This window comes from Panthera tigris, chromosome A3, assembly GCF_018350195.1.
Source record: "Panthera tigris isolate Pti1 chromosome A3, P.tigris_Pti1_mat1.1, whole genome shotgun sequence".
NCBI lineage: Eukaryota > Metazoa > Chordata > Mammalia > Carnivora > Felidae > Panthera > Panthera tigris.
In genome coordinates, this window is record NC_056662.1 from 45,265,485 (window position 1) to 45,292,453 (window position 26,969).

At 41.0% G+C, this 26,969-nt stretch overlaps 1 protein-coding gene across 8 annotated transcripts in view; it reads right to left on the reverse strand.

The window, feature by feature from the left end:
- RALGAPA2 (Ral GTPase activating protein catalytic subunit alpha 2) overlaps nt 1–26,969 on the reverse strand; it is a 322,541-nt gene that overhangs the window by 276,752 nt on the left and 18,820 nt on the right. For 7 of the 8 annotated variants that reach the window (XM_042980989.1, XM_042980987.1, XM_042980988.1 and 4 more), the window contains exons 2-3: nt 16,887–16,997; nt 11,556–11,608 (exon numbers count right to left, since the gene is read on the reverse strand). In XM_042980989.1, coding sequence (XP_042836923.1) covers nt 11,556–11,608; nt 16,887–16,997 — 164 coding nt within the window. Of the gene's footprint in view, nt 1–11,555; nt 11,609–16,199; nt 16,263–16,886; nt 16,998–19,553; nt 19,871–26,969 lie in introns of those variants that run through there. The other variant, XM_042980992.1, reaches the window with a different exon arrangement.

The window sequence follows — 26,969 nt, forward strand, 5'->3', positions numbered from 1 at the left end:
AGTTTTGCTCTGAGTGAAGCACTCACTAAAACAGATTCTAAAGGAGTCTTCTTTTCACACAAGGATCTTACATGGGAGATCTCAGTCACAAACAATTACTCCACACTTTTCTTCAGTTCATATAAGATTCTATTTTCTGGCTAAAAACTGCACTTTTCAGGTCTCTTTGATTTTGGTACCAGCACAGCTGGTTGGCTGTGTCATATTTCATAAGGTGAAAAAAAAAATCACTTCCAAAGAGTTTAGAGGTAAGTTATGAGTAGAGAATTAACAAAGCCTCAGTGAGATGCCACCTTGTGGTTTCTGCCATCCCCAAAACTTAAAGAATTTAAAAAGCTTGTCTCAACACAATTAGAAAGTGTCGCAGACCTGCAGTCGGCTCAGGACTGGCCACTCCAACAAGTTCACTCAGTGAATGCCCAAGAACAGCTGGTGCATGGCCCACTTCCAGGCAGATTCCCCTTTCAACCTGTCCAGTGTCACAAGCACATCAAACACTAGGTGCCGCCACACCACATATCCAAACAAAACAATAGCCGCCACACCACATATCCACAATAGCCGCCACACCACATATCCGCCACACCACATATCCAAACCATACAATAGCCGCCACACCACATATCCGCCACACCACATATCCAAATAGCCGCCACACCACATATCCAAACAAAACAAGACAAAATTTACAGCATGTGTTTGTACAACTCTCTCCTAAATTTATAAAAAAGAAACCAACTCATTCAAATTATGTTAACACATTAATTCCAATCAATCTAAAGGGATAGAAAAAGCTCTTTATATATCTTCTGCTGTTCTAACAATAAGTACAACATGCTGGAGTTCTATTGTGAATTTTCCATATATTTAGCCCTGATGCTGTTTCTACTATCTGCCCTTAAAGGGTTCTTGGAAGCATTTGCTAGTGCTGCCTTCCAGGGGACCTGTTTCTGAGGGTATCAGTTACCAATGAGTCCAGCAGCACACTATGTGAGAGAGGCCAGAATGCCAGGAAACTCAGGGCATCTGGATTGCAACAGATAATCACCAGAATGTAATTTCAGACTTCCACAAACATGTCTCCAGTTTCCCTTCCCCAAGGTGAATTGAGTAATTCAGTATATCCTGTTGGGTCAATCCCAAGTTTCTCACCTGTAAGTCTCAAGGCGTAAGGAAAACTGTAGTCTTAAATATTAAATTTAGAAGTTAAAACATCCACTGAAAATGGCTTTCAACTTAGACACTTGCAGTCCATTTCAAATTATTACCATGCTGTAATAAAATAATCAAATTTTAACCTCAAGAATCTCCAGAAGGGACTTTATATGTATATTTTGTTTGCATCTTCCCATTTGTAGAGATCATAAACATCTCATGATTCAAAGCAGACACCAGTATAACCAGAGGCTATAGGAATGAAAGGCCTGGGCTGTATGTTAATTATTATTCCTCCAGTATCCATTATAGGGCACAGAGCTGAGGAGTGATTTCTGAGCTAATGCATCACTACCAGCAACACGTGAGACAAATGAGAAAAGGCACAACTGGCCATCCAGGCCTCTTCTGTAATGTGATCCCTGCAGGGGGGCCTCAAGGAATATTGTGAAGCAGATCACACTATGCTGTAACAATACTGCTATCATCCGGAGCTGTTCCCAACCAAGGGCTCAACATTAATAAAAACAAGTATGACTAACGTTAACAAGCCAGAACAATTACATACCTACCTGTATTATCATTTAAAATATATATAACACATTAAAATATACCCCTGATGTCATAAAAGTGACATGACATTCTGGTCAGGATAACCAGTGGTGCTGATTTTGTCAGCTGGAATGCAGGCAGCTTTGGGGTGGGAGATGGGTGTCTCTATCTGCTCAGTTCTTTTTAAAATGTTCTCCAGGAAACATGAACTTATACTGAATTTGTTTGTTTGTTTGTTTTTCCAGTTCCAATCAGTCATTTAGAATTATGGCAGTGACCCAGGAGCTGCATTCAAAGTTGGCATCATTCTTTTAAAAGAAAAAAAAATCCATGGAAGCATCCAAATATTTGAAATCCTCAATAAGAACTTAAATTCAAAGGATTTAAGAAGAATCTGTCTTTCTTGCTCATTTTATTTCTTCTTGTCCCTCCTCCACTCAATATCAGTAAAGTGGTCCTTATGGAAAAAATAAAAGGCAATAACCTGAGAGGTTTATGGAAGGAAGTCCTTCACCTCAACATGAGAAGGAGGGAGTAGCATTGAAGTATGCTTGCACACTGGACAATCTGAAATAAGTAATGATGAATCAAGCAAAGGAAAGCAGGGAATGGGGAAACTGGTTAGTTGCAAAACTACAGTTGTGCTGTCTTGCTCTGTGTTATTTGCTCGTAAGAAATGGCATTAGCCATTGTATAAAGAAAGCAAAAGGATTGTGATGGAATCCTGCTGGATACCGGCCCTGGATGTGTTGGTCTATGACTTGGCCCAAGCTTTTCCCCTGTACCTCTGCAGGAGCTTCTGATTCGTTTTCATCAGCAAAGAGTTATAAAAGATATACAGTTCCACAAAAGAAAGGACCAAGAAGGTGGGGGAAGGAAAGTGAGGTGGGAGGGAGGGGAGAAATGGAAACAAACATCTCAGAACTGTTTGTAATCCTATTGTATTCATAATTCTAGTTTTTCTTCAGGAAATTCTTCTCCATTATTTTTTTTTATGTTTATTTATTTCTGAGACAGAGAGAGACAGAGCATGAGTGGGGGAGGGGCAGAGAGAGAGGGACACAGAATCCGAAGCAGGCTCCAGGCTCTGAGCTGTCAGCACAGAGCCCGACATGGGGCTCAAACTCACAGACCGCGAGATCATGACCTGAGCCGAAGTCGGAAGCTCAACCGACTGAGTCACCCAGGTGCCCCTCTTCTCCATTATTAATATCTGAAGTAGAGAGATGCTATTAAAGTGTGAAAAGTTACAATTTCCATATGTATTGGAAATAAAATGAAAGCGCCAATTACTGATGGCAAATACAAAGTAACTATACAGAGGGGAAAACCAGCCACTCATTTCACCTTCTTTTACACGACTCTGGGCACCACAATGGATCTAGTTGTGTTATTATTATCAGAAAAGCTAGTAAAATCCTTTCTCCCTATTTTGAGGAAAAGAATTAGAGGCTAAACCCACTATCTATATAAGCTCAGTTGGAACAATAAAGAACACCCAGTGTTGAATTCCATTAAAGTAAGACAGCTTCCACCACAGCCCTGGATTTACCACCGGTCAGTTATGACTCCCAAACATAACTATAGCCAGCATGACTCTACAAGCACGTCCTGCCTCCAATCCAGCATTACCTCCACACAGGAAGGGAAGGGAGATGGTAGGTAGGAAGTCTACAATACATTTCAAACAAGCCAACTTCATCTTCAATAGTAAAGAAAAAACAAACACTAGTGACCATAGTTATATTCCTGTTCCTCTGACTGCCCTTGAAGAAGCCCACAGATCATCTACATTCTCTGGGTAGCTCATCTGCTATTGTTTGCCTCTAGTGCCCATGCCTCTCCAACCTGAATCTCCCCCACCAAAGGAAGGGAGAAGGAGAAACAGCATACATATCCTGAACTGACACCATAAGTGTTTTTTTGATACTGTGGGGAGGGAAGTGGGTGCAGGGAAGGCAGGGGGTGTGATGGGGAGATAAAGTAGTACTTAATTTGGCCATTATTTGAAGTCTTATTTTCATCTAAAAACAAACATAAAAAGAGTAGAATGAATCTGTGTGTGGCTTTTCAATTTTGTGTTTGCATAAGACCACTCTGGAGCCATGCTTCTCCAACTGGAGGAGGAAAAGGCATAATCTCCCCCGGCACTTTGGTAACTCTGCCTGAGAAGCCCAGGGAAACCATTTCAGTAAAACCCTAAACCTTAAGTTAAGTCCCCTGCAACACAATGTGCACCATGCTGAGGATTTAACCAAGCATTTAACAAAAAGATGTAAGTCTTTCAAATGAGGTACCAAAGCTCTGTGGGAAGACTATTGAGCTTCTCTGTCCAATCAGTGGCCACTAGCCACAGGTGGCTATTCTAAAATTTAAATCAAATGAAATTATTTATAATTAAAATTTCAGTCACAGCATCCACATTTGAAGCACTAACCAGCCCATGTAGCTCATGGTTACCTAACTGGGTAGTACAGATACAGAATCTTCCCATGATCACAGAAAGTTCTATTGAATAGAGTTGCCCTAGAGAAAAAGCAAGTGAGGTGTTTAGATCTGCAAAGGCTAGTCAGAGTCAAGTCAATTTAATATTTAAAACTAAACGAAAGCGTGAAATTAAATTTCAAGCTAAAAGACTTACCCGTGAACTTCCTGATCTGTAGTGTCATGGGTTGTTAGGGTTGGAAGAGACAGACCCCAGAGCTATCCAGTACCTCTCCTTCACATCACATACAAGAAAGCCCAGGTAAAGAAAGGGCGAGTACCCAACTCAAAGCCACACAGCTTGTTAGCGTCAAGGCCTGATCTAAAGAGACCTTCTTCCTATTTCTTTTATCCAGAGAGAGATTTAGGTGAGGAAGGAAAATGTTTTTAATATAAAAATCACAAATAACCCCATGGGAAATAAAATGTGCCTTCAAGAAGCTTTAATCCAACACTAAATATAAACAGGTGCAAATCAGGGCAGGGGGTGCATAGGAGGGAGAATACAAAGGATTGTATGGAATGGTTGCAGGCCTCAGGAACTTTATAGTCTCATTAGGAAGCTAAGACACAGCCACCTTCAGGGAAAACTAAGAACACCTGGCTATAATGAAATGGTAACTAGCCGGAGCATATTTATACAAGTTCACAGGAAAAAAACGGGCACCTCTAGCTGGAGTTGCCAGAAGAAATCAGTGGGTCTGAACGGAGCCTGAAAGTATGGGCCAGATGACAAGGAGAGCAAAGGGCAGTCCCTGAAAGCAGAATTGCATAAACCAGGAGGCCAGAAGTAAAATTACGCAAAAAGAGGTAAAGGAGCAGTAAGCAAAGCAGTATGTGTGTGAGAGAGCACCTTCGCAGAACAACACCCCCAATGACCAGTGAAAGAAAGCCACACAGGGACCCTGGAGAGGCTCGAAATGTTAGCCCAGCTCACACCACACTTTACAGGTTATAAAGAAACTGCTCAGGTCTCTAGGAAGAGAAAAAACAGGACTTACTTAATCTGGTGGGGTAATTTGGATAAATCTAAAAATAAGGAATCTAGAAGTCAAATGTTCTGTACATCTGTGATTGCTAACTCTGTAATTACTTGACAAATAGATAAATGAGTAGCATTCTGAGGCCAGAACATTTATAAGCTTTGAAATTAAATGCCTTCTGTCAATGTATATGTTAATTGGGGTGTGGGTACGGGGGTGAGGAAATACCTTGCTATCAAATTCTAGAATTTTCTTAACCATATATAAGTAACTCCAAACTACTGCATTTCTGTACTAATGGCATACAATATGGCAGACAACTCAAAACAACATCTCTGTATTAACTCTATTTTCTTATTTTCTGTATTCTTGATGCTCTGACATCTGGGGCTTGCCCGCATGCCTCTGACAGGCAAACCAACAAATCCCAAATCCACTCCCGTAACCACCTCCTCTTATGGGCTCTCATGCTTGGGACACTATCCTCCTCTTAAAATCACCAGGGGATTAGGTACTGGACACCTAGGGACCACCTCTACAGCCAGAGCCTGCCAAAATTATCCAAACTATCCAATCCTAAACTTGTTTAGCTTGCTTACCTTGCCTTACCCATTCCTTCCTTCCCACAATAAAGGCTCTCCACCTCAGATCCCCCCTCTGCCTGCTCTCTGTATGCTCTCTGTGGCTTCTCTTCATAGTCCTGCTAACATGTGATGACTCCTGTTTCTGTTGTACTCCTGTGAGTACAATAAAAATTTCTTCCTTCATGGCAATCATTTTCATGTCTGTGTGTCTGTCTTACCATACCTGATTAAAACAAATTCCACGTACCATTAAAACAGCCTCTCAACTACTGAATCCAAAAGGTTCTCAAAGTCAGGTGAATTATTTAGCCTTGAAGCCCATTTATCATGTATCTTACATTTCTATCCCAGCCCTCCTTTTCCCCTATGCAAGTAGCTACCTCAAGGGCTACCACCAAAGTATCACTTCTACAAGGGGCCATTCAGAATTTTCTGTGACTCAGAAAGTCATTACTGGAGCTCTGGCATAAATCCATTGTTACCAGTGGACGCTTCAGTTAGTATGAAATGTAACATATGCTCAATGAGGCAGGGGGTTCTAACTTACCCACTGCCACATCTCCAGCACCTAGAAATGTGCCTGACACATAGCTGGTATCCAATAAATGTGCATGAACTATACAAGAATAGATACATACTGGTATACATGGCCTGTAAGATACAGCTTCAGAAGCAGGAGAATATTGAAATTCCTACATGGAAGGTGCCATGGCACCTTAAGAAAATGGGTTCTACAGTCAGACCAGAGGTTAAATCTCTATGTGCCATTTGATAGATGTGCAATCTTGGCCAAGTCACCCAACATAATAAAGGCCCCATTCTTCCACTGACAAAAACTGGGAAGACAGAACCCACTTCAACAGGAAGGAATGACACAGGATGGCCATGTAAAACACTTATATTCTCATCAAGATGGCAATGTAAATTCATTTGATGGGGTCCCACACTATCATCCCCACTCCCATTTGAAACACATGACAATGATCGATGAAATATATTTTTTTTGAAAAAAGAGTAAAATTAACAAGTGAATCTCAGTAAAAAAAAAAAAAAAAAAAAAAAAAAAAAAAAAAGACAGACATCCCCATGAACCAGCAACCACAGAAACTCTAAGCGATGCACAGATTTGCAGCCACAGGCAAAGGTGTCTGGAGGTCAACTTCAAACAGTACAAGTCCTCCCACTGGAGATAAAGGCAGATGGAAAGGTGTGCTCGCTGCCTGAAACCACGACTTCAACTGAGCTAGCAGCCTTGATTGCACACCACTTGCTTCATCAGAGTGCTGTAATGTCTCCAGTAGCTCATTACATGCAAACACTACTGCTTCCTTTCCAAAGGTTCCCTTCCAGATTGCCCCTGACTTACAGAGGCACGCAGCAGGTCTCCCTGCATACTCTCCTTCTGAGCCTTCTGAACTCTCTCTCACCTCTGTGCTTTCTTCCAATCCACTTCGTATTTATAGACTGTCTTTACACAATATCCCTTCTGTGATTTAACATGTCTTAATAATTCCACCTTTTTTAAAGGAAGCCTTTCCCAATTATTTACACCTTGATATGTATTTACCTCCAAATCCTTGTAAACCATCTCTTTATATGGCACTAACTTGTAGAAAGTAGCAGTGAAGTTACTTAATTCTCAAAATGAACCATACAAATTACAACCTACCTTCTATAGCCAGAGACAGAAAGAGAACATAAACAAAAGTAGTGCAGTTCATTATTCATTCATATTTACTATGCAAAATGAAAGTTTTATGGAGCTTTGAATAATATATATTTGTTCTATTATATAGGCAACTAATCCTCTGTAGACGGTAATGTATCTGTAATAACACCCTCCCTAATCTAGAATTTTTGGACACAAGAAGGTATTAAAACCTCCTCTGTGGGAGGTATAGGACTACGGTCCCTGATGGGCTTTCTCACTGCAGGACAACTAGATTTGCAATCAGTGGCAGCAAATGTAATTCTCAAAACACATTTGGGCTTTAGAGGACACTGGGAACCTAACAAAAGACTTAAAAAATGGAAGGAAAGGAAGTAGCAAGAAGGAAGGTGAGAGAAGAAAAGTCAGCCAAAACCTGATCTGTAAGCCACAAGCTCAAGAGAAACAATTTGAGATACCAGAGAACTAATGCCAATTCTACTACAGGATCTCTGGATCCCTGTGCCTTCCAGACTCCAGTTCCCACCACACCTTAAGTTTGAGGAAATGAACTTGAAATTCCATTTATAAACCAGGATCCTCAAATGGAGCCAAAGTGGTCCCAACCGAGAACACTCCCAGCCTCCTGGCAAAAGAAAAATAAACCCTCCAGAAAAACACAGGCTTGAAACAGATTAAATTGTTCAATTAAATCTGATTTCAAAATCCTACCACAAAAGTATGCAAGAAAAGAAGCCATGTTGAGAGATAGCAGATTTAGACAACTGAAGACTTTAAATATTGGAATGATCAGATACAGAACATAAAATGTTACATTGTTAAATGTTCAAGAAAACAAAAGAGGTCTAGAAAGGAACAAGGATCAAAAGTCTATCAAAAGCAACTAGCCACACATGAGCACCAAACTTAAATAAAAACATGAAAAAAAAAATTGTGATTTAAAACACAATAGAATGGTTCAGCAGCAGATGAGACCAAGAAACTCCCTGGAATGCAGCACAAGGAGGCTGGGAAAGAGGGTGAAAGCATACTGGAGACGCATAGAGGAGAGAGCAAGAGTTTTAAATAAGAATCCTGGGAAGTACACCAGGAGGACAGAAAAGAGTCAACATTTGATCAGAGACAGCAGCTATTTTACAGAAATGATACACGATCTGAATCCGGAAATATAGGAAACACAGACACCAAGCAAGACAAGAGATCTTCCAGTAGACATTCTGTGGCGAAGCTGCAGGACACCAAAGACTAAGAAAAAGACTTTAAGAGAAGCCAGAGAGAAAAGGCATTTAGAGGAACAAGTAGACAGGGAACAGAGTTTAAGGCTGCTGCAATGGTAACCAGAAGCTAACAAAATGGTATCTGTAAAGGGTGACACAAGTACTTTTATTTGTCGCTACTGCTAATACTGTGTCTAAAATACCTAACAACCGAAGACAATGAAGATCAATACGGAGTAGATAAAATTGAAAGAATTATGACCCTCAAAAGAAGGGTCACACTAATAAATTTTAAAACTCTGGTGAACAGAAATTCTTAGAATTCCTCAAATTCTTTTTTTAAAGCTTACTTATTTTGAGAGAGAGAGAGTGCAAGCAGGGGAGGGGCAGAGAGACAGAGGAAAAGAGAATCCCAAGCAGGCTCAGGATGCCAGCACAGAGACTGATGTGGGGTTTGAACCCATGAACCATGAGATCATGACCTGAGCCAAAGTCAGATGCTTAACTGACTGAGCCACTGAGGCGCCCCTAGAATCCCTCAAATTCTTAAAAATATATATATAATTTGCCAAACCTGAATCAAGAAAAAATAGAAAACCTGAAAAATCCTAAAATGATTAAAGAAACTGAACGAGTGGTTAAAATCTTCCCAGTAAAAACAAAACAAAAAAGCACCAGTTTCAGATGGTTGTTACAAGAAAGACTAAAAAACATTCCAGGAGCACATCATTCCAATCTTATGCAAACTATTTTATATAACAGAAAAAGAAATATTTGACACCAGGTTCTACAACCTTTATAATAGGATCATTCAAAAACAATGTGAGGAAAAGGAAATTTAGGCCAACCTCAAGTTTTGAACATAGATCCAAAAATGGCAACAAAGTATGTGCCTCCCCCAAATTCAGAACTGCAATTTACTACATTAATATTCATGAAGGATCATCACATGGTTATCTCAGTGAATGCAGAAAAAAAAAATAGAAGTGAACTTAATCTGATAAAGAGTTATCTACCAAAACTTTAAAGAAAACATTGTCCTGAATAGTGAAACATTAATAAAACTCTCTTTGAATCAGAAGCAGGATGACCATCTTTATCATGTCTATTTACCAAGGGACTGGAGGGCTGGGTTGGCACCGTAAGACAAGAAAACAGACTAACTGGCAAGCTTGTCATTATTCACAACCAGACAGTCCACCAAGAAGACAACAAAAAAAATCTGTAAACAAAATGTTGAAATTAAATAAATCATGCATATTCACTTAATCCAGCAGTGGGAATGGAATGAACTTGAACAAAGTTCAAAAACATGGATAAATCTCAGAAATAATGCTGAGTGTAAAAGGCAAGCCACAGATGATTATGTCCCATGTGAGACCATTTTTATTACACTCAAAACCAAACCAAACTACACAATGCATTGTTTAGGGATACAAATACTTGTGGTAAAACCATTTTCAGAAAAGAAAGGGAAAAGCATAATGCAAGGGAGCGGCTGCGTCCAGACAAGAGAAAGAACAGGATCAAGGAGAAGCACCCAAGTACCTTCTACTTCTTAAAATGTTGGAGGGGGAGGGAATCAAGAGAATGAGCTTTATCGCCATGCTTCAAAACTTGCATTTATGTTATAGATGCTTTAGTAAATATATCAAATGCTACATGTATAAGATAATTAACGGAATAGTTAAAACAAATGATGGTCAGTAAAAACATATTTAAGTGACATACTTAATCAAAGCTCCTGTTAAAAAAACTCCTCTGCACAGGTTTCATTCACAGGAGGGTTACCACAGAAAATACATAAAATGCAGTTATTGTTACTCTGGGGAAGGAGTACAGCCCTTAAAGGAGAGAAAGAGGAACCACAGTTACTGACTGCCAGTCATGAGCCAAATACTGGGTGGGAGAGGTTTTCAGATCTGTTTTATTTCATAAATCCACAAACCCAAAAAGTCCATGGAAGCCTTCTCCCCTGGCCTCCCCCTCCAGCCAGCTCTGCAACAAATATGTCCTTTAGAGTCATAAAGTTGACCTCACACCAGCCTAAGCACATGTCTCTTCAAATCATGAATAATTTCTAGATAACCAACAATTAACTTTTAGAACTACAATTTTTTTCTATTATAGATCCCAAGTTATCAGTAACCTGGCCACTTGTCTAATACATGTAGACAAGAATGACTTTAAGCTTAATAGGTCAAGAACTACACCCAAATATTGTTTCAACTTTTAAAAGAATATATGATCCAGGGTGCCTGGGTGGCTCAGTTGGTTAAATATCCAACCATGATTTCAGCTCAGGTCATGGTTTGTGAGATCAAGCCCCACGTCCAGCTCTGTGCTTGACAGCACGGAACCTACTTGGGATTCTCTCTCCCTCTCTCTGCCCCTCCTCAGCTGGTGTGCACTCTCTCTCTCTCCCAAAAATAAACAAACTTAAAAAAAAAAAAAAAGAATATATGATCAACACACATTGACACACAGACACATACAAAGATTGCAATCTCACTAGTGGTCAGAAAAATATATTAAAAAGAATAAGTTTTTGCATGCCAGTTTGCATATATTTAAAAAAAAAAACTATCACCAGTGTTGGCTGGGGAAACACACACATGACTTCAACATAAGTTTACATATAACTTTACATGACTTTTTTGAAAAGCAATTTGACAATATCAGTATTTGAAATGTGTATACATTTCTATCTAATAATTTCACATCTAGGTAACCATATAGGAAAAATTCTCCCACGTTTCCAAAAAAAAAATTCTTTACAGCAATGTTTGTAAAAGAGGAAGGAAAGAAATACATGCCCATCACTTTTTTATGTCTTCAAATGAAATTAAGGTCTACAATATCATATTTTCAGCAAAAATCTTAAAAGCTAAATGAATTAACAAAAACTTACTTCAAAAAGAAAGAGGATGGAGTCCAGCTCCTCCCTTTGTGACTTATTATTCCCTGGAATACATAAAAAAATTAATTATCATGACAATGTATAAATTTTAGGATATTAAAAATTATGTTACCTTAAAAACATTTAAACTTCAACATATATTCGTTTATTCAAAAACTACAAGGAGGCAGTGTGGAACCCATGACAGGCATGTAGACAGACACCAAGCCAGACCACCCGAGCCCACATCTAGCAGAGTTTCTCCTCGCTAACTGTTTAAACACAGCTTCCATATTTTCTAGGTCACTATCAACCCATGGAAGGAAATTTATTCATTTCTCAATTAGTTACTTCTGAGTTCAAGTTATGATGGACTACACAGCAAAAGCAAAGAAAGAATTCTCATTTTTTTTATATGAAGGGGCATAGAGAAGTCGTAACTATAAAAAGTCATGTATCTCTTTAGGCAATTGCACACTGTCCTCTTGATAATAACTAAATAATAAAAACTAAAAACCTATAGCAGCAGTTTCCATTTATTCTCCAGTCTCTAAGTAGTGAGCCCTGTGCTAAGTGTTTGGCATTCAGCATCTAACTTGGAAAACTGTTTCTGTAAAGGGCTGATAGTAAATATTTTAGGCTTTGTAACCTGTCTTGCAAGCATTCAACTCTGCCATGATGGGGCAAAAAGAGCCACGGATAACACATGAATGAACTGGGTATGGCTGTGTCCAAAAAATTATTTATAAAAACAGGCACTGAGCTGTAAGTTGTGGACCCCTGAGGTAACTGAATCCCCACACCTCTGTGAAGTAAGATACTATTCATTCATTGAACAAATACTAAAGAATGGCTCTATGTCATTCTAAGGATTCTTCCAGGACCTGAGGATGCAGGTGAACAGAACATGACAATCTTTGCCCTGAGGAAGCTTATATTCTGACAGGAGGAGGCATCCAACAAATGAGAAAAATAAGAGGGAAGGCAGATGGGAATGTCAAAAGACATGGTATGCAATTTTGACTAGGGAAGTCAGGGAACATGGTGCTGAAAAGATGACATCTGAGCAAAGATCTGAAAGAAGAAAGGGAAGAAGCCACATGGAAATCTGGAGGTAAGCAAACAAGCCATATGAAAATTTGGGAGAAATGTGTTCCAGGCAGAGGGACTGGACAATGCAAAGTCCTTATGTCTGAACAAGTATGGCATGGTCAGGAAACAGTAAGAAGGCCCTTATGTCTGGAGTGAAGGGGGAGAACTGCATCAGGTGAGGTTAGAAAGCAGTAGGATAAAGGCAGGCAGGTAGGGTCTGAGGCCATTGTAATGACTTCCAGAATTGAGAAGCCATTTAAGGGTTCAGAGTGCTGAGTCATGATCTGACCCATTTTTAAAGCGTCATTCCAGCTGCTCTTCCAAAGAGACTCTCAAGGGGGTGCAGGGCACAAAGGTGGAAAGGGAAAGACCATTTCTGGGGCATACAATAATCCAGGTGAGCATAATGGGAACACTGGCATTACCAGCCCAGGCAGTGAGAAAAAGCCAATGATTCTGGATGTATTTTGAAGGTAGAGCTAATAAACTCAGGTTTTGGCCTGAATAACTGGAAGGCTGGTTATCACAAGATGATTTCATCATTTATAGCAAACATCTTCCTTCATTCTGTTGTTTTGGTATACTTTCTTCCTAGTACTCCAATCAAAACACAGATTGTATTAACAGCAAGAAACTGCAAAATCTCACCCTATTTTTATTGGTTCTTTACTATGATTCTTTGTAGTAGACTGCAAGAATGAAGTTTTTCCTCTCCTATCAAGAGATACCTATTTCTCTATATGTTGCATCTGAGATGCCACATAGCTTGCTCTGGCCAATGTGACATTAGCAACTGGGAGGTAGCAAGTACAACCTTAAAAAGCCTTTTGCACTTGCTGAGCTTACAATCCTAAGGCCAGCATGTAAAGAGCTCAAGATAGCCTGCTAACATGGAGGAGAACTAAGACGCCCTGGTCAATAGCTTGCCAACTACAAGACATGTAAATGAGGCCATCCACTACTAGCTGATGTTAAGAGGCATGAGCCAGCCTAAACCTGAAGAACTGCCCAACAAACCCAGAAAATTATAAGCTAAATGACTCATTTTAAAGCACTTAGTCTTGGGATGGTTTATAATGTAATTTGTTATGCAGCACAAACTAACTGATAACAGTCTTGAGCAATGAGATTTTTCTAAAAGGACAAAGAAAGCAAAAGGGGGAAAAGGAGGCACAGAGGAGCCTTTAAAATGGGGCTTGGGGTGCCTGGGTGGCTCAGTCATCTGACTTCAGCTCAGGGCATGATCTCACGGTTTGTGAGTTCGAGCCCTGCATCGGGCTCTGTGCTAACAGCTCAGAGCCTGGAGCCTGCTTCAGATTCTGTGTCTCCCTCTCTTTCTGCCCCTCCCCCACTTGTGCTCTGTCTCTTGCTCGCTCTCTCAAAAATAAATAAACATTAAAAAAATAAAGTGGGGCTTTTTGGTTGTAGTGCTTTTTTTAAGGTAAGAGATTTTAATATTTTTCTTTGGTGTTTATTTATTTATTTTTTTTTTTTTAACTTTTATTTATTTTTGAGACAGAGAGAGACAGAGCATGAACTGGGGAGGAGCAGAGAGAGAGGGAGACACAGAATCTGAAACAGGCTCCAGGCTCTGAGCTGTCAGCACAGAGCCCGACGCGGGGCTCGAACTCACGGACCGTGAGATCATGACCTGAGCCGAAGTCGGACGCCCAACCGACCAAGCCACCCAGGCGCCCCTCTTTGGTGTTTTGATTACCCATAATATCACACTTTTCTCTTCCACACAACTGCAAAAAAAAGTTAAGTGGAGCAAAACTGGAAAACAGGTTAAAAATCAAATCGTTTCATATTTGAAATATCTACCAATTTGGAAAAAAATTAAGCTCAAGATTTATATCAATTTGTAAATCACAGGGGAAAAAACTGAGCAATTCATTGAAAAACAAAATACAAAACTACCTGTTGGCATCCTTGGACACATGCCCATATTTGATTTGTTGACCTTCCAGAGCCTGGAGCATTCTGTAAAACTCTGAGGCATCTGCTATATGTCCAAGACAACCACAGTGCATTGTCCCACATTCCTTCCCCTCTGTGCCTAACATCTGCCTCAGGTTTTACAGAAGCAGTCAGGGCATCTATACACTCCTCTCTGCATCCTCTTCTGTATACCTGACCCTGTCTCAACACACGTCCCCCAATACCCTGTCATCAGTTATCTCCCTCTTGTCAGCCTGCGAACAGGCAAGTGCATCCTTCAAAACCCTACCATGACCAAGCTACTCCTTGAGATACGATCCTGTCTTCATCATCAAACAGATGAAGAAAACCCTTCTAAAAGGGTATTCTTGTGCATAGCCTTCACTATCTCACCCTGTTACTCCATTTCTCCCCATCTGGCTTCTGATCCCACTACTCACCTAGACCTTTCTTTCAGCACTCAGGGACAACCTCCTCGATGCATTGCCACTTCCTAGTCCTACTGCTCAACTTTTTGCATCATCAGACGTTGCTGACATTTCATTCCCTGAAATTCTCTTTTCTCTGCGCTTCTGTGACAAAACACTTTCCTGGCACCCAACCCCCTTCCCAGCCCACACGCTACTTCTTTATCTTTCCTCTTTATCTGCTCAATGAAAGAATGGATTACCCCAAATCCCTGATTGTCACTTTCTCTGCAAAGAATTTCTTCCTTGGCAACAGCATGATTGCCCCCTCTTCTCCTAAGCTCCAGTCCCTATATTTTTACTGTCCAGCCAGAACCAACACCTGGGTGTCCCACAGGCACCTCAACCGAGACTTCCCAAAGCTACACTCATCCTCCTCCTTCCCAAACCTGGCTTCCCTCCAGGGTTCCCACTGCTGTCATGGAAGCTTACAAACCAGACTCAACATTCTGAAAGCATATATGTACCCCTATGCCTACTGCAGTATTACTTACAATAGCTAAGGTATGGAAGCAACCCAAGTGTCCATCAAAGGAGGATGCAGTAGTGTGTGTATATATATATATAAATATATATATATTTGTATATATATATATTTATATATATATATATAAATATATATATATTTTGCAACAACATGGATGTATCTACAGAGTATAATGCTTAGCAAAGTAAGTCAGACAGAGAAAGACAAACACCGTATGATTTCACTCATATGTGGAATCTAAAAAACAGAACAAATGAGTAAACAAGCAAATAAAAGGCAGTATCAAACTATAGATGCAGAGAACAAACTGATGGTTGCAAGAGGGAAGGTGGTGGAGGGAGGGATGTGCAAAATTGGTGAAGGGAAGCGGGAGGTACAGGCTTCCGGGTGTGGAATGAGTAAGTCACAGGGATGAAAGGCATAGCATAATGAATACAGTCACTGGTACTATTAACAGTGCTGCACGGTGGCAGGTAGTAGCTACACTTGTGGTGAACCTAGCACAATGTATACACCTGAAACTAATATAATGTGTGTCAACTATACTCAAATAAAAAAAACACTTGTTTAATAAATAAATGAAACTGAGGTAGCAGTAAGGGTGTTAACATGTAAGGATTTCCAAAATACATGAAAATAAACAAGGTGATGATGGCAGCCAATACTTACTGAGCATATACTATGTGTCACACTCTGTCCTGAAATCCCAGATACATGTTAACCTGTTCAGTGCTGATAGGAAGTAAGCTGAGTCAGAGGGAGGTTGCCCAAGGAGAAACAGCTGGAAAGGTAGGGCCAGGATCCAAACCCAGGCTGGATCCCCAGACTACACTATCCTGTCACCTAAATAGAGAGCGGATTGTGCAGTGTGACTTTATTGGCTTGGTTTTTCAAAGAATATTTTATGTAAGTAGATATTGGTATAACCATAAACCGATAGAACACATTAATAACATATACAGAAAGAAATACATGAAACTTTTAATAGTGGTTGCATGCAGAGCAGGACTGGGGGTCTAGGAAAAACATATGGTTCAATTTTCATTTCAAACCCTTTAATGGAATCTGAATTTTTTTATAATGTACACATATTACTTTTATTTTTTCTTTTTAAGTAAATTATTCCTGTGGAACTCATGACTTCTGTGGGTTACTTCTTCCATTTTCCCTTTAGTCATCTGTTGTTCAAATAACAGCTGCATAAGTGAAAGCTCAAGGGAAACAAAGATGCTAACCACTGCAATCTCCCACCAACTTGTGGCTCACGACACATACAACCTTTTACACTTTATGGACATTAACAACAACAAAAAAAAAACTTTGTACATAAAAAAATTGTTTGGTAGAAATGCTTACCTTTTAATTTCAAACTATTTTCCAGTGTTATAAAATTTTCATAGAAGATGAAATATATCTGAGAATAGTTGGTCTCAAAAAACTGCTTAAGATCACTTGCATCCACATTATCTGAAAAGAAAAAGTTTCCACAAGGAAAGGTTATGACGATAACCTTATACAACTATCAGATCTCACAAACAACCTTTTCAGAAATGAAGGATAATAAAAACTAGCTTTATCCCCCTATGAGACAAAACAGAACAACGAAAATAGTATCCATATCCATTTGTTCTCCACTAAGAGACCTTAATAGGTCTGGGGCCCCTCCCCCCCCCCACAGACCCCTGCAGGAGATTGATTCAAGGGCATCAGAGCCATGGCGGCACTGCACTCACAGACCAGCTAGAAGGCCAGCGATGAGTGCAGGTCTGGAGAGGAACAAGATTCCTTCATGTTGAGGGTAAGGAATAATAGTTCATACAGAGGATGTGGCTTTTGACATAGGCCATAAAGAGGGATGAGTTTGTACATGTGAAAAACAATTTTGCTGCCAGAGTCCAACATGAGCCAGCTTCTCCTCCATCCCCACTGACCTGAGAGCAGCTCAGGAGAACTAGCAGATGTTCCCCAGCACACTTCCGCTTGGGCCACTGGTTGCAGCCTTCTCTCTCACTCCCAGGTGACCTGTTCCACTCCCGCTTGGACACAGGGAGACCCACCATGTGTTCCTAGAGTTTCCCTTAGCAGTGTTTCTCCCTGTTGCACTAGTTCTGCTAAACCAGGGACTGCAGCTATATAGGAAGGTTATGCAGGGAGCTTAGCCCAATGACACGACAGCAGCAACAGAACCACTTCTTCCGGAGGCCCAACTGTGCCTCCCAACTCTGGTCAGAGCAGTGATCCACTGTCGACACACCTGTGTATGTTTTCCTTGGCAAACAAGGTGCTTGTGCCATTTACCACAGGGTCCTGAACAAAGTATTAGCTCTTGGGAAGAATACACCAGTAAATCTTGGGAAAATTAAAAACAGCTTCTTTAAATTCTGCAAGGATTATCCAAGATTGCTATTCAATCTACAACAAAGTGGATTCAGTTCCTTTTGGGGTCCTAGTACTGTGAATATATGTGAACACATCCATTATGATGTTTAAGTTCTATAAATTTAGCACTAATGCTGGTGAACTAAGGAGTTGTTGTCCTCAGATAACTACATAATTCTGATACAGTTCTTCAAAATAATGCACATAAGGTGTTTGTAAAGTCATATGAGCTGTCAATTTCATACTGTATTTTCTGCCCCCTCCCCAAATAGCACAGAGCAGTGGAAGTTTCTAGTAACTAACAAATTTACCCATGTGAAAGCAGTAGCAATGACACTAGTATGATCATTCTTATACATGACATAACCTTGCCAAGGAACCCTTGAGTACCTTCCACAGAATGTGCAATTCCCAGAAAGGATTCTGTTCATTTTCGCTCCAATACAAACTGTTGGCCGACCCACCACTAACTGTGCCCTCTGAAGCACACTTCACCCGCCAGCTCCTATTAGCACTCACTGGTAGCTGAAACATCCCGAGCCCACCTGGAGACTAGGTCAGTGCCTCTGCTATTGCCCCACAGGCTGGTTCTCCCCAAGTCATAAAACATACACTCTACTTAATACCTGATGGAATCCCTCCTGATGGAATTCTTGACTTTATTTTGAAGGAATGATCTGTCTTTTCTGTTAGAGATACTACCAAATCTACAGACCCCCAGTCCATCCCACGCATCACTATGTCCCCTACATCTAGCACCATATTTATTTAGTTCAATATTTTCTTGAATGAGTTAAATAAAAGAAACAGCCTATAACATACAATGATAGGATAATGACCATAACATGTAAACCATTATATCATATGCCTACAGGAAAGGAATGGCCTAACCCACTTTTAAATCCCTGGTACTATCAAGAGAGAGGTTTCACCCCTGTGCTGAGGACTCCAGATTTCACCCTGCAAGCTCTGCCCTCCAGGCCTGCTGCCAGCTGGGTTTCTCCACGTGAGGGTCTACAAGGCTCCTCAAATCAAACATGTCCAAATAAAAGTATTGTTCTCCCCTCAAATTCTGTTCCTCCCTCAGGCCCCACCACCCACCCAGCTGCTTGTCATCCCAGGTCCTTCTCACTCTTCACAGCACATCTCCGGTGTGTCAGCTCCACCTCTGTCATGCGCCAGCCCTGGGCACTTCTCGCCCTTCACGGCCCTGCCTAGCTTATGTCACCACAAATCCTCGCCTACCTGCAACATGCCCTCTGCCCAGAGTCTGGCTTCCACTTTTCCCCTCCACAGTCCATCCTCCACCATGCAGTCAGCAGAAAAATTTAACAATGTAAATCAAACCAGGCCATTCCTTTGCTCAAAACCACCCAGTAGCGTCCAATCGTACTTAATAAAATCCAAACTCTTGACCATGGCCTATAAGGTTTTCCTGCATGGTTTCCTCCATTCAATGCCAACTTCATTTCACACCACTCTGTCCTTCACACCCTACACTCCAGCCACAGCAGCTTCTTTCTATCCCTTAAACTTGTCAAACATATTCTCCATTTGGGGAACCTCTAGTCTGCACTGCCCCCCCCCCCAGACCTCTATATAGTTCATTCACTCCCATCCTTCAGAACTGGGATCATACATTACCTCTTCAAAGAAATCTGAAAATGCCCCACATGTCATTCTTCACATATCATCTTATCACCATGCCTTCTTCCTTCCCAAGTTCTGCAATGGATAGATGCCTGACTGCTCACCAGTGAAGGGGCCTCAGACACAGAATGCCATTAGCAAGTGAGCTGGTACCCTGGCATTGAGGATGGGAGTGCACTAATGCAGCAAGGTGGCACAGCAAGGTACTGGGATCGATGAATCCCTCATCTTTCCTGGGTCCCCCTTGGTCTATCAGAGATACTCAAATAGAGCAACCTGAATAAAGAGGGTCCTAGCCAAGGTTGAGGAACACTCATACAGACTGAGATCCTCTCATGAAGCCAAAAGTCCAGATAATAGCCACCTTCCTCCTCAGCCATTCATCATCACTTGAAGTACTCACTTGAAGTACTCACTATCAAGACCATTAGATACCTTTAAGGTAACTTGATACACAAGGAAACTAAGAGCATTACATCTATAACATATTCAGTTTTATTTATGTATGTGAGGACTCCTCGCTGGCCTGGGAGTCCTCTTCACATGATTCCCCCCACTACAGCACTTAAGATTAGTTGAAATTATCTCATTTATTCATTTACTTCTTCACTGACTGGCACTCAACTAGAATGTAAGCTGAATAAGGGCAGGAATCCCATTTGATTTGTTTATCGCTCTAGTTCCAGCCCCAGGAATTGAGCTTGGGACCCAGAAGGTACTCAATACATATTTGTTAAATAACTAAAAAAAAAATAAGCACTAAATATGTTATATCTCTAATTCAATAGCTAGAAGAATTTACTTGTCTTATTGTTAAAAAGCAAGAGTATTTATAAAGTAAGCCTAGATCTTGGAGAAGGAAACCACAGGTACTGGAATTTAGCATCCTGCAAAAAGGAACACAAGAAAGCAAGAAAGGGCTATATTTTTAAAGTTTATTTATGTATTTTGAGAGAGAGAGAGAGAGAGAGATCACATGAGCAGGGGAGGGACAGAGAGAGAATCCCAACCAGGCTCCCCACTGTCAGCACGGAGTCTGACATGGGGACTCAAACCCACAAACCATGAGATCAAGACCTGAGCCAAAACCAAGAGTTGGATGCAGAACTGACTGAGCCACCCAGGTGCCTCAAGGAAGGGCTGCTTTTCAATACGACCAACTCCAAGAAGCATAGAGAGAAGGAGGAAGACTTTGTTCAGAAAAAAAAAAAAAAATGAACAACAACAACAAAAAAAACAACTATGACCAGAAACATCCGTTAGACAGACATTCATTCTTTACCCATTCATTCAAACATTACTGAGCTGGTACCCAGGCCGACCAGCCTTGAGACAAGTGCTAGGAAATTCAAAGAGAGTAAGATGCAGGGCTCTCAAGGGTACAGAAGTAAACAAACAAGTAATGCAAAAGGCAGCATGACCAAAGCTAATGAAGAGCATCAAAGCAGGGAGTGGACAAGGCCATTTGAGGAGGTTGAGAATATTAATAATGCTATATATTCATGCTTTAAAAGACACTTTAAAAAATTTCGTTTATTTGACCCTCACCCATAACCCTGTGAGGTAGATGGGGCAGGTGTGATCAAGATAAAGAAACCACAGGCTCTGGATCTTACATAACCTGCCCAAGGTAACACAGCCAATCAGGGATGTGGGCAGAACCCCTGTCCAGGTCTTCCAACTCCAATCTGAACCACACAGAGGCCTCAGAGACAAGAGGGAATAAATTAAAACTAGAAATCAGGTCATGAATGTATAAAAATAATCATCACCTTGGGGATTTGCAGAAGAGCCAGATAAAAAAGAGCAGGAAGATAAGCAGACAGGTGAGAAATAATGGGAGTGAGTAGCACTGAAAATGGGAATAGCCAATTTCCCCAAGAAGGAGCCACAGCACTTGGGGTGACCAGTAAGGAAGGGTGCTGAACTATAGAGCTCAGGTGGTAGTGTGCTTTTGAGGTGATGATTTTCAGTGTCTTTGGCACAGACATGAGCACACGGCCTAACGATAATAACAAAGCTCAGGGAAGTATGTTCAGACTAAACACAGAGAGGCAAGCAGCAGACAGCTTTACAGAGCTAGAGGGGTCATTTCTGAATTTTTAAAGAAATCCTTAATTTCTCATTCTCCTTTGCAACCAACCAAGAGCCAATAAACTGTTTCTATTATTTTCTCATTTTATCTCAAAAGTATTCTTCTATAATCCATACCAAAAGCTACCCCCTCCCACTCCTCTGTCCAGCGAAAACCTCTTGTTGACAATTCTTTCTCCCTATCTAGCTGAAAGGCAATAGCAAAGGTTGAGGTCAAAAACATCCAGAGCAGACTGCCTGGGTAAAGTCCAGAAGCTATAGGACCTTGGATAAGTTATTAAGCACTCTCTGCCTCAATTTCAATCTCAGAAATGGGGTCAACAATGGTTCCCATATCACAGGACTGCTGTGGTGATAAAATGGGCATGTCAGAGTGTCAGTTGGCATTATATAAATGTTAATTGTTTTACAATTACTTAGCTCCTGACAAAGGCTATCTCACTAGGTGGGAATAACCAGCTTCATTTACCTGTGAAGCCATAAAACTCAATGACTCATGAAACTCATACACTTAATGAGACTGGCCCTTATTAAATGGCACTTGATTCCAATACAGCAATAAGCACTACCCATAAACAAACCTATGAAACTAATGGGATTATCCCCCTATTTCCTTCCACATATAATCCTTTTCAATACCATTTCTACTACTTTTTAATTGACAGGATCATAATAGAGCCTCACAAAAACCTGCTTCAGCAGACCAAAGGAAGGGGAAAAGATCGTTATCCCACTCGGGAGCCCCAATGGAAACCCTCAAATGGAACAAGGAGCTCAGTTCAGTTCCTCCCTAGGAAGGAATGACCCCCCCCCCCAGTGCTTCCTACTCCTCCGTCCCTCCAGTGCCCCCTACCAGAACTAAGAGTCTTCCAAGTCCTGCCTACACATCCAAGTGCAGAGGAAGATGGTATCATTTACCACGTTACTCAAATTCCCTAGACAATGGCACTGAAAGCATGATGCTCAAGATTACAGACTGTGATACGGACAAAGGGGAAATAAAAATTCAAGGTGAACTTCACAACTTAAATAAACATAATTTAGAAACTGAGAACAAGGAAAATAAACTAGTCAGATGCAAGATGGAAAACACTGACCAAGGATAAATGTCATTAGTGTTGCACTGTTACTTAAAGGCTCAACTGCCTTGGTCCCTGTCCTCTTTCCTTCTTGTGGTAGTTTGTAAAAATGCCACAAATTATTCCTTACCTGAATCCACACCTTTGGATGGTGCACACTCACAATGATTTGGGGCTGATTTCCTGACTTGCTTTGGCCAACCAGTCATTAGAAATATGACCCGGTGGTGGCTAGAGAACCTCAGGTGGCCTCTGGTCAAGGGGCCAGAGGAAGTTCATGGAGCAGAGCTGGACCGACCCCACAGTGGAACCAACACCAAGCAACCAGCAGCCAGAGGCAGAGCCACCCCAGACAATGCAGTTGGGTGAGGAAGAGAAATAGACACGTGTTGCCATAGGGCCCATGTAAACCGTGAGGTTTGGGATGGGCTGTTATTCAACATTATCATGAAAATGTTGATGGGGAGGAAGAAATTCATCACCAAGCAACTTCACTGGCCATGAGGGCCAGCAAGCCCATGAAGAGATGCCTCCAAGTATAACACATCTTCACTTCCATTAAAGAAGAAAAAGCAATAAAAAATGGAACTAAATAACAGAGGCTGCCCCACTGATAACAAACTTCTGTCAACAGTAATCTATGCTAACCAGGATGCAGGCAGGGACTCCTTTTCCTGACGTTAGCAAGTAGGTTTTAGAACCTCCTGTGTATGCAGTACTATGCCAAGGGCAGGTAAATGACCTGGAGCTTCGTACCTGGTGAGGAGGTAAAATCTACACAATGAAGCCCTTTCAAGACTCAGCAAGTAATCAGGTCATAAGACAGCAGGTATGCTGACTGTGCCTCAATGGTAAATTAATGCTTTCATCATTATTACTATTATAGAGAAACACACATCTAAAAAATGCATCTATTTACGGACCTAAAAATATCCCTTATACTGATTATATACAAATACAAAATCCTGGTGTGAATGAAATGCTAAATCACATAGCAGATGAAAGGTTCAGCTCCAGTGCTTCAGGACTCTGAAACAAGATCTGGTCAAGGACGTGATGTGAAAAGTCTGGTGGAAAAGGATGAGTTGGCAGTTGGGCCTAGACATCCCCCAAAGTCAGCTTGCAAGTAAGGACACCTGGCCTGACACCCCACTCGCCCCACACCCCACCAGGCGAAGTTATTTCTAGAAGTTCTGCAATGTCTTGAGAACTAAAAGATCAAAGTCCATCTGCAAGCATACTTTTTCTAATGCCATAGAGAGTTCAAATTTCAGAAAAACTCTCTCAAGTGCCATGTTTTCAATCCACATCCACTTTTAGGTATAAACATCACTGGACATATTTGACATAAAATTATTCCTGGAGTCATCCAGAAGTTAAGCAATAATGTACTGAAAATAACCCTTACTCCACCCCACCCCACCCTTGCTCCTATACAATACCCAGCCCCTACTCCCTACCTCCCCACCACAAGCTGCTTGACACCAGACTCAACAAGAAGACAACCATTAGATTAGGCACACACCAGGGATGTCCTTTCTGGCAGTCCACCCTGGTTTCCATCTATGTCTGTAGAAATCCAAGCTTCCCACATGACCCACATCTCTGAATGTCACCTCTACACGGCTCTGGGAATCACCTAATCTCACCCCAGCTTCCTAGCCACAGCTTTTATACTCCCTATATCCAATAAAGCTTACCAGATACCCCTCCTCCACCACATCTGTAAAGGTCTCCTTCCGTTCTAGCTCTACCTAAAACCTGGAGCCCCTTGAGGAGCCTGCTTCCCTGCAGACTATAAAGTAAGCCTCCCATTCTCCTCCACCACCACTTACCACTTGGCCTAAAATGAGGTCAGTGTCCTCCCTGCAATATCCAGACCATTGCAGTGCTTCCCCTCACATACATGGATACTTCCTTGCTGCTCACACAACCAATCCACACACCAACTAGCCCACCCACCCAAGCTGCACAGACTGTTCCACTCACCCCAGCACACTCTCAGAAGATTTCAGAACCTGGATCACTCTTTCTCTTGTAACTAGCACTAATTTTGGCATTTATAGAGGTGATACCTGACCTTCTCACCCCTAATGAGACTGTCCTCCAGTCTGACTCTGGCTATGCATTCCCCCCCCAACAGCCTAGACCCACTCATTGCTTGTCACTTCCCCACATCTGGGTTCTCCGTCTCAGTCCTTTCTCCTGCAGCCTGCCATTTCTTCTCATCCTGCTCACCCCTTCTAGAAACCTAATTCCAACAACTTTTCAACCCTACTGGGTCCTTGAACCCAATGACCCCACCATGCAGTCACTATCTATTCTCCGTCTCAAGTCTTCACTTCTTTTTTTCCCCCTAATTTGGTTTCCATAACCCATCTTTGCATTTACCATTCATGCCTCCCCTTTTCCCTTTCCATATTCACTCAAGAGAACCCCAGTCTCAGTTTTGACCTCCTTAAATCAATTGAATGTATTTATATGAACACAGGCCATGTGCTACATAGAAAAAAGGATTTTTAAAATTGTTTTAAATACTGAATATATGTGAAAGAATAAGTTTCATATATATGTAACTTGTGATATATAATAATAAAATGAACACTTTAAACCTAGTCACCCAACAAAGGATCCAAGCCAACCAGGCTTTTGCTCCACCATTCAAGCGAACCCCATTCACACTGTTAATCCAATTTTGAGTCTTCTCCAGGGCCAACAGTAAATACACACGTGCTTCTATGCCCAAGCACCATCAGCCTGGCCCAAGAGAAGGAAAAGGCCACTAGAACCCTGGCATAGCTTCTAGAAGCATGCTGGGGCCTAAACTACATATTCTTATTTGCAGAAAACGACACAAACTCATCTTTCAGCTTTGCTGATAGTTTTGTTTCTTATATATGTTACAGCCATGTTGTATACACCACTTACTCTGTAAAAAATTTTTTAAATTCTTCCCTAAAAATATATATGTATTCAAAATTTTATTATACTGGATGATTTACTTCCATAGATGTTCTCTATAGCATTTAACCTGAAAAGTAAAATTGGCCTATAGTGACACTGTTGGTTTCCCTCCAGCCCCCCACCCCAGTCACTTCCAATTTCCTCTTTCTGACAGAGCCTCTATTTGTTCAGGGCTCATCCTCCCCCACAAAGTCATGTCCTTCAGAGAGGCTGGCCTGTCCCCGGCCCCAGGATGCCAGACTTGATGCTGCTCAGCCAATTATGGTGCCAACATACCCCTTGCCAGTGATATGTTTAGGCTCCAGCCTGTGACCCAACACTAGTCAATAAGAAATGGGAAGCACTTGGATGGAGAGGTCTGGAAAAGATTCGTTGTTTTTAAAGAGACACAAAGAAGTATTTCTTTTTTTCCTGCCTCTGGATGTTGTTCTATTTGGGTGCAATGCTTGTAATGGCTGCAGACATTTTGCCACCTTGAGGACAAACCTGCCACACTGAGGATACCAAGGATGGCAAGGCAGGGAGGCAGAGAGAGTCTGATCTGTCAACACCACAGAACTGCTGAATGAACTAGCTGACTCTCGGGCCACTCTGCCTTGGGACTGCTTTTACAGGAGGAAAAAAAAAATCCTTATCATTTACATTTATATATGAGTTTTCTGTTACTTGCATCTGTTACTTGGATCCAAAAACATCCTTGTAAGTACTGAAATAAAATCTGACAGTTGAACAGGAAACAATTATTAGTATGATTGAAGAGGCTGGAAAAGATATCCATCCTACTTCATTTCCTAAGATGTACAATTTTCATTCCTTTATACCCATAAGGTAAACTAGATATAGAAAGCAAAATTCTTAGAAGTCAGGAAGCTATTAATACTTTGTTATCCAGGACTGATAGTCCCTGTGTAAAAGTAATTCTGTATAAAGATGTACCCCAATTACCTAGTGCTAAAGTTTTTAAAAGTAGAGCTATTTTATTTAAATATTTTAACATGTTTCTCAACTGCAGGATTCTAAGACTTGGTTTTTAACTGATATGAAGTACCAAGATAATAAAACATAAACATACACCAATGAATTACACTATTTAACCAAATGTGCTTTACACACATTTGAATATATCTTTTCCTTCAGTAGGAATCAAGTTTCATCAAACTTTTTAAGTCAGTGCAAAACTGCTTTTACTTTTCTTGATCTGAATTGGGGCTAGCCTAAATTACAGTCAAAACCACTCACCAGGGAGTTAGAGACAGAAATAAAACAGACAAAG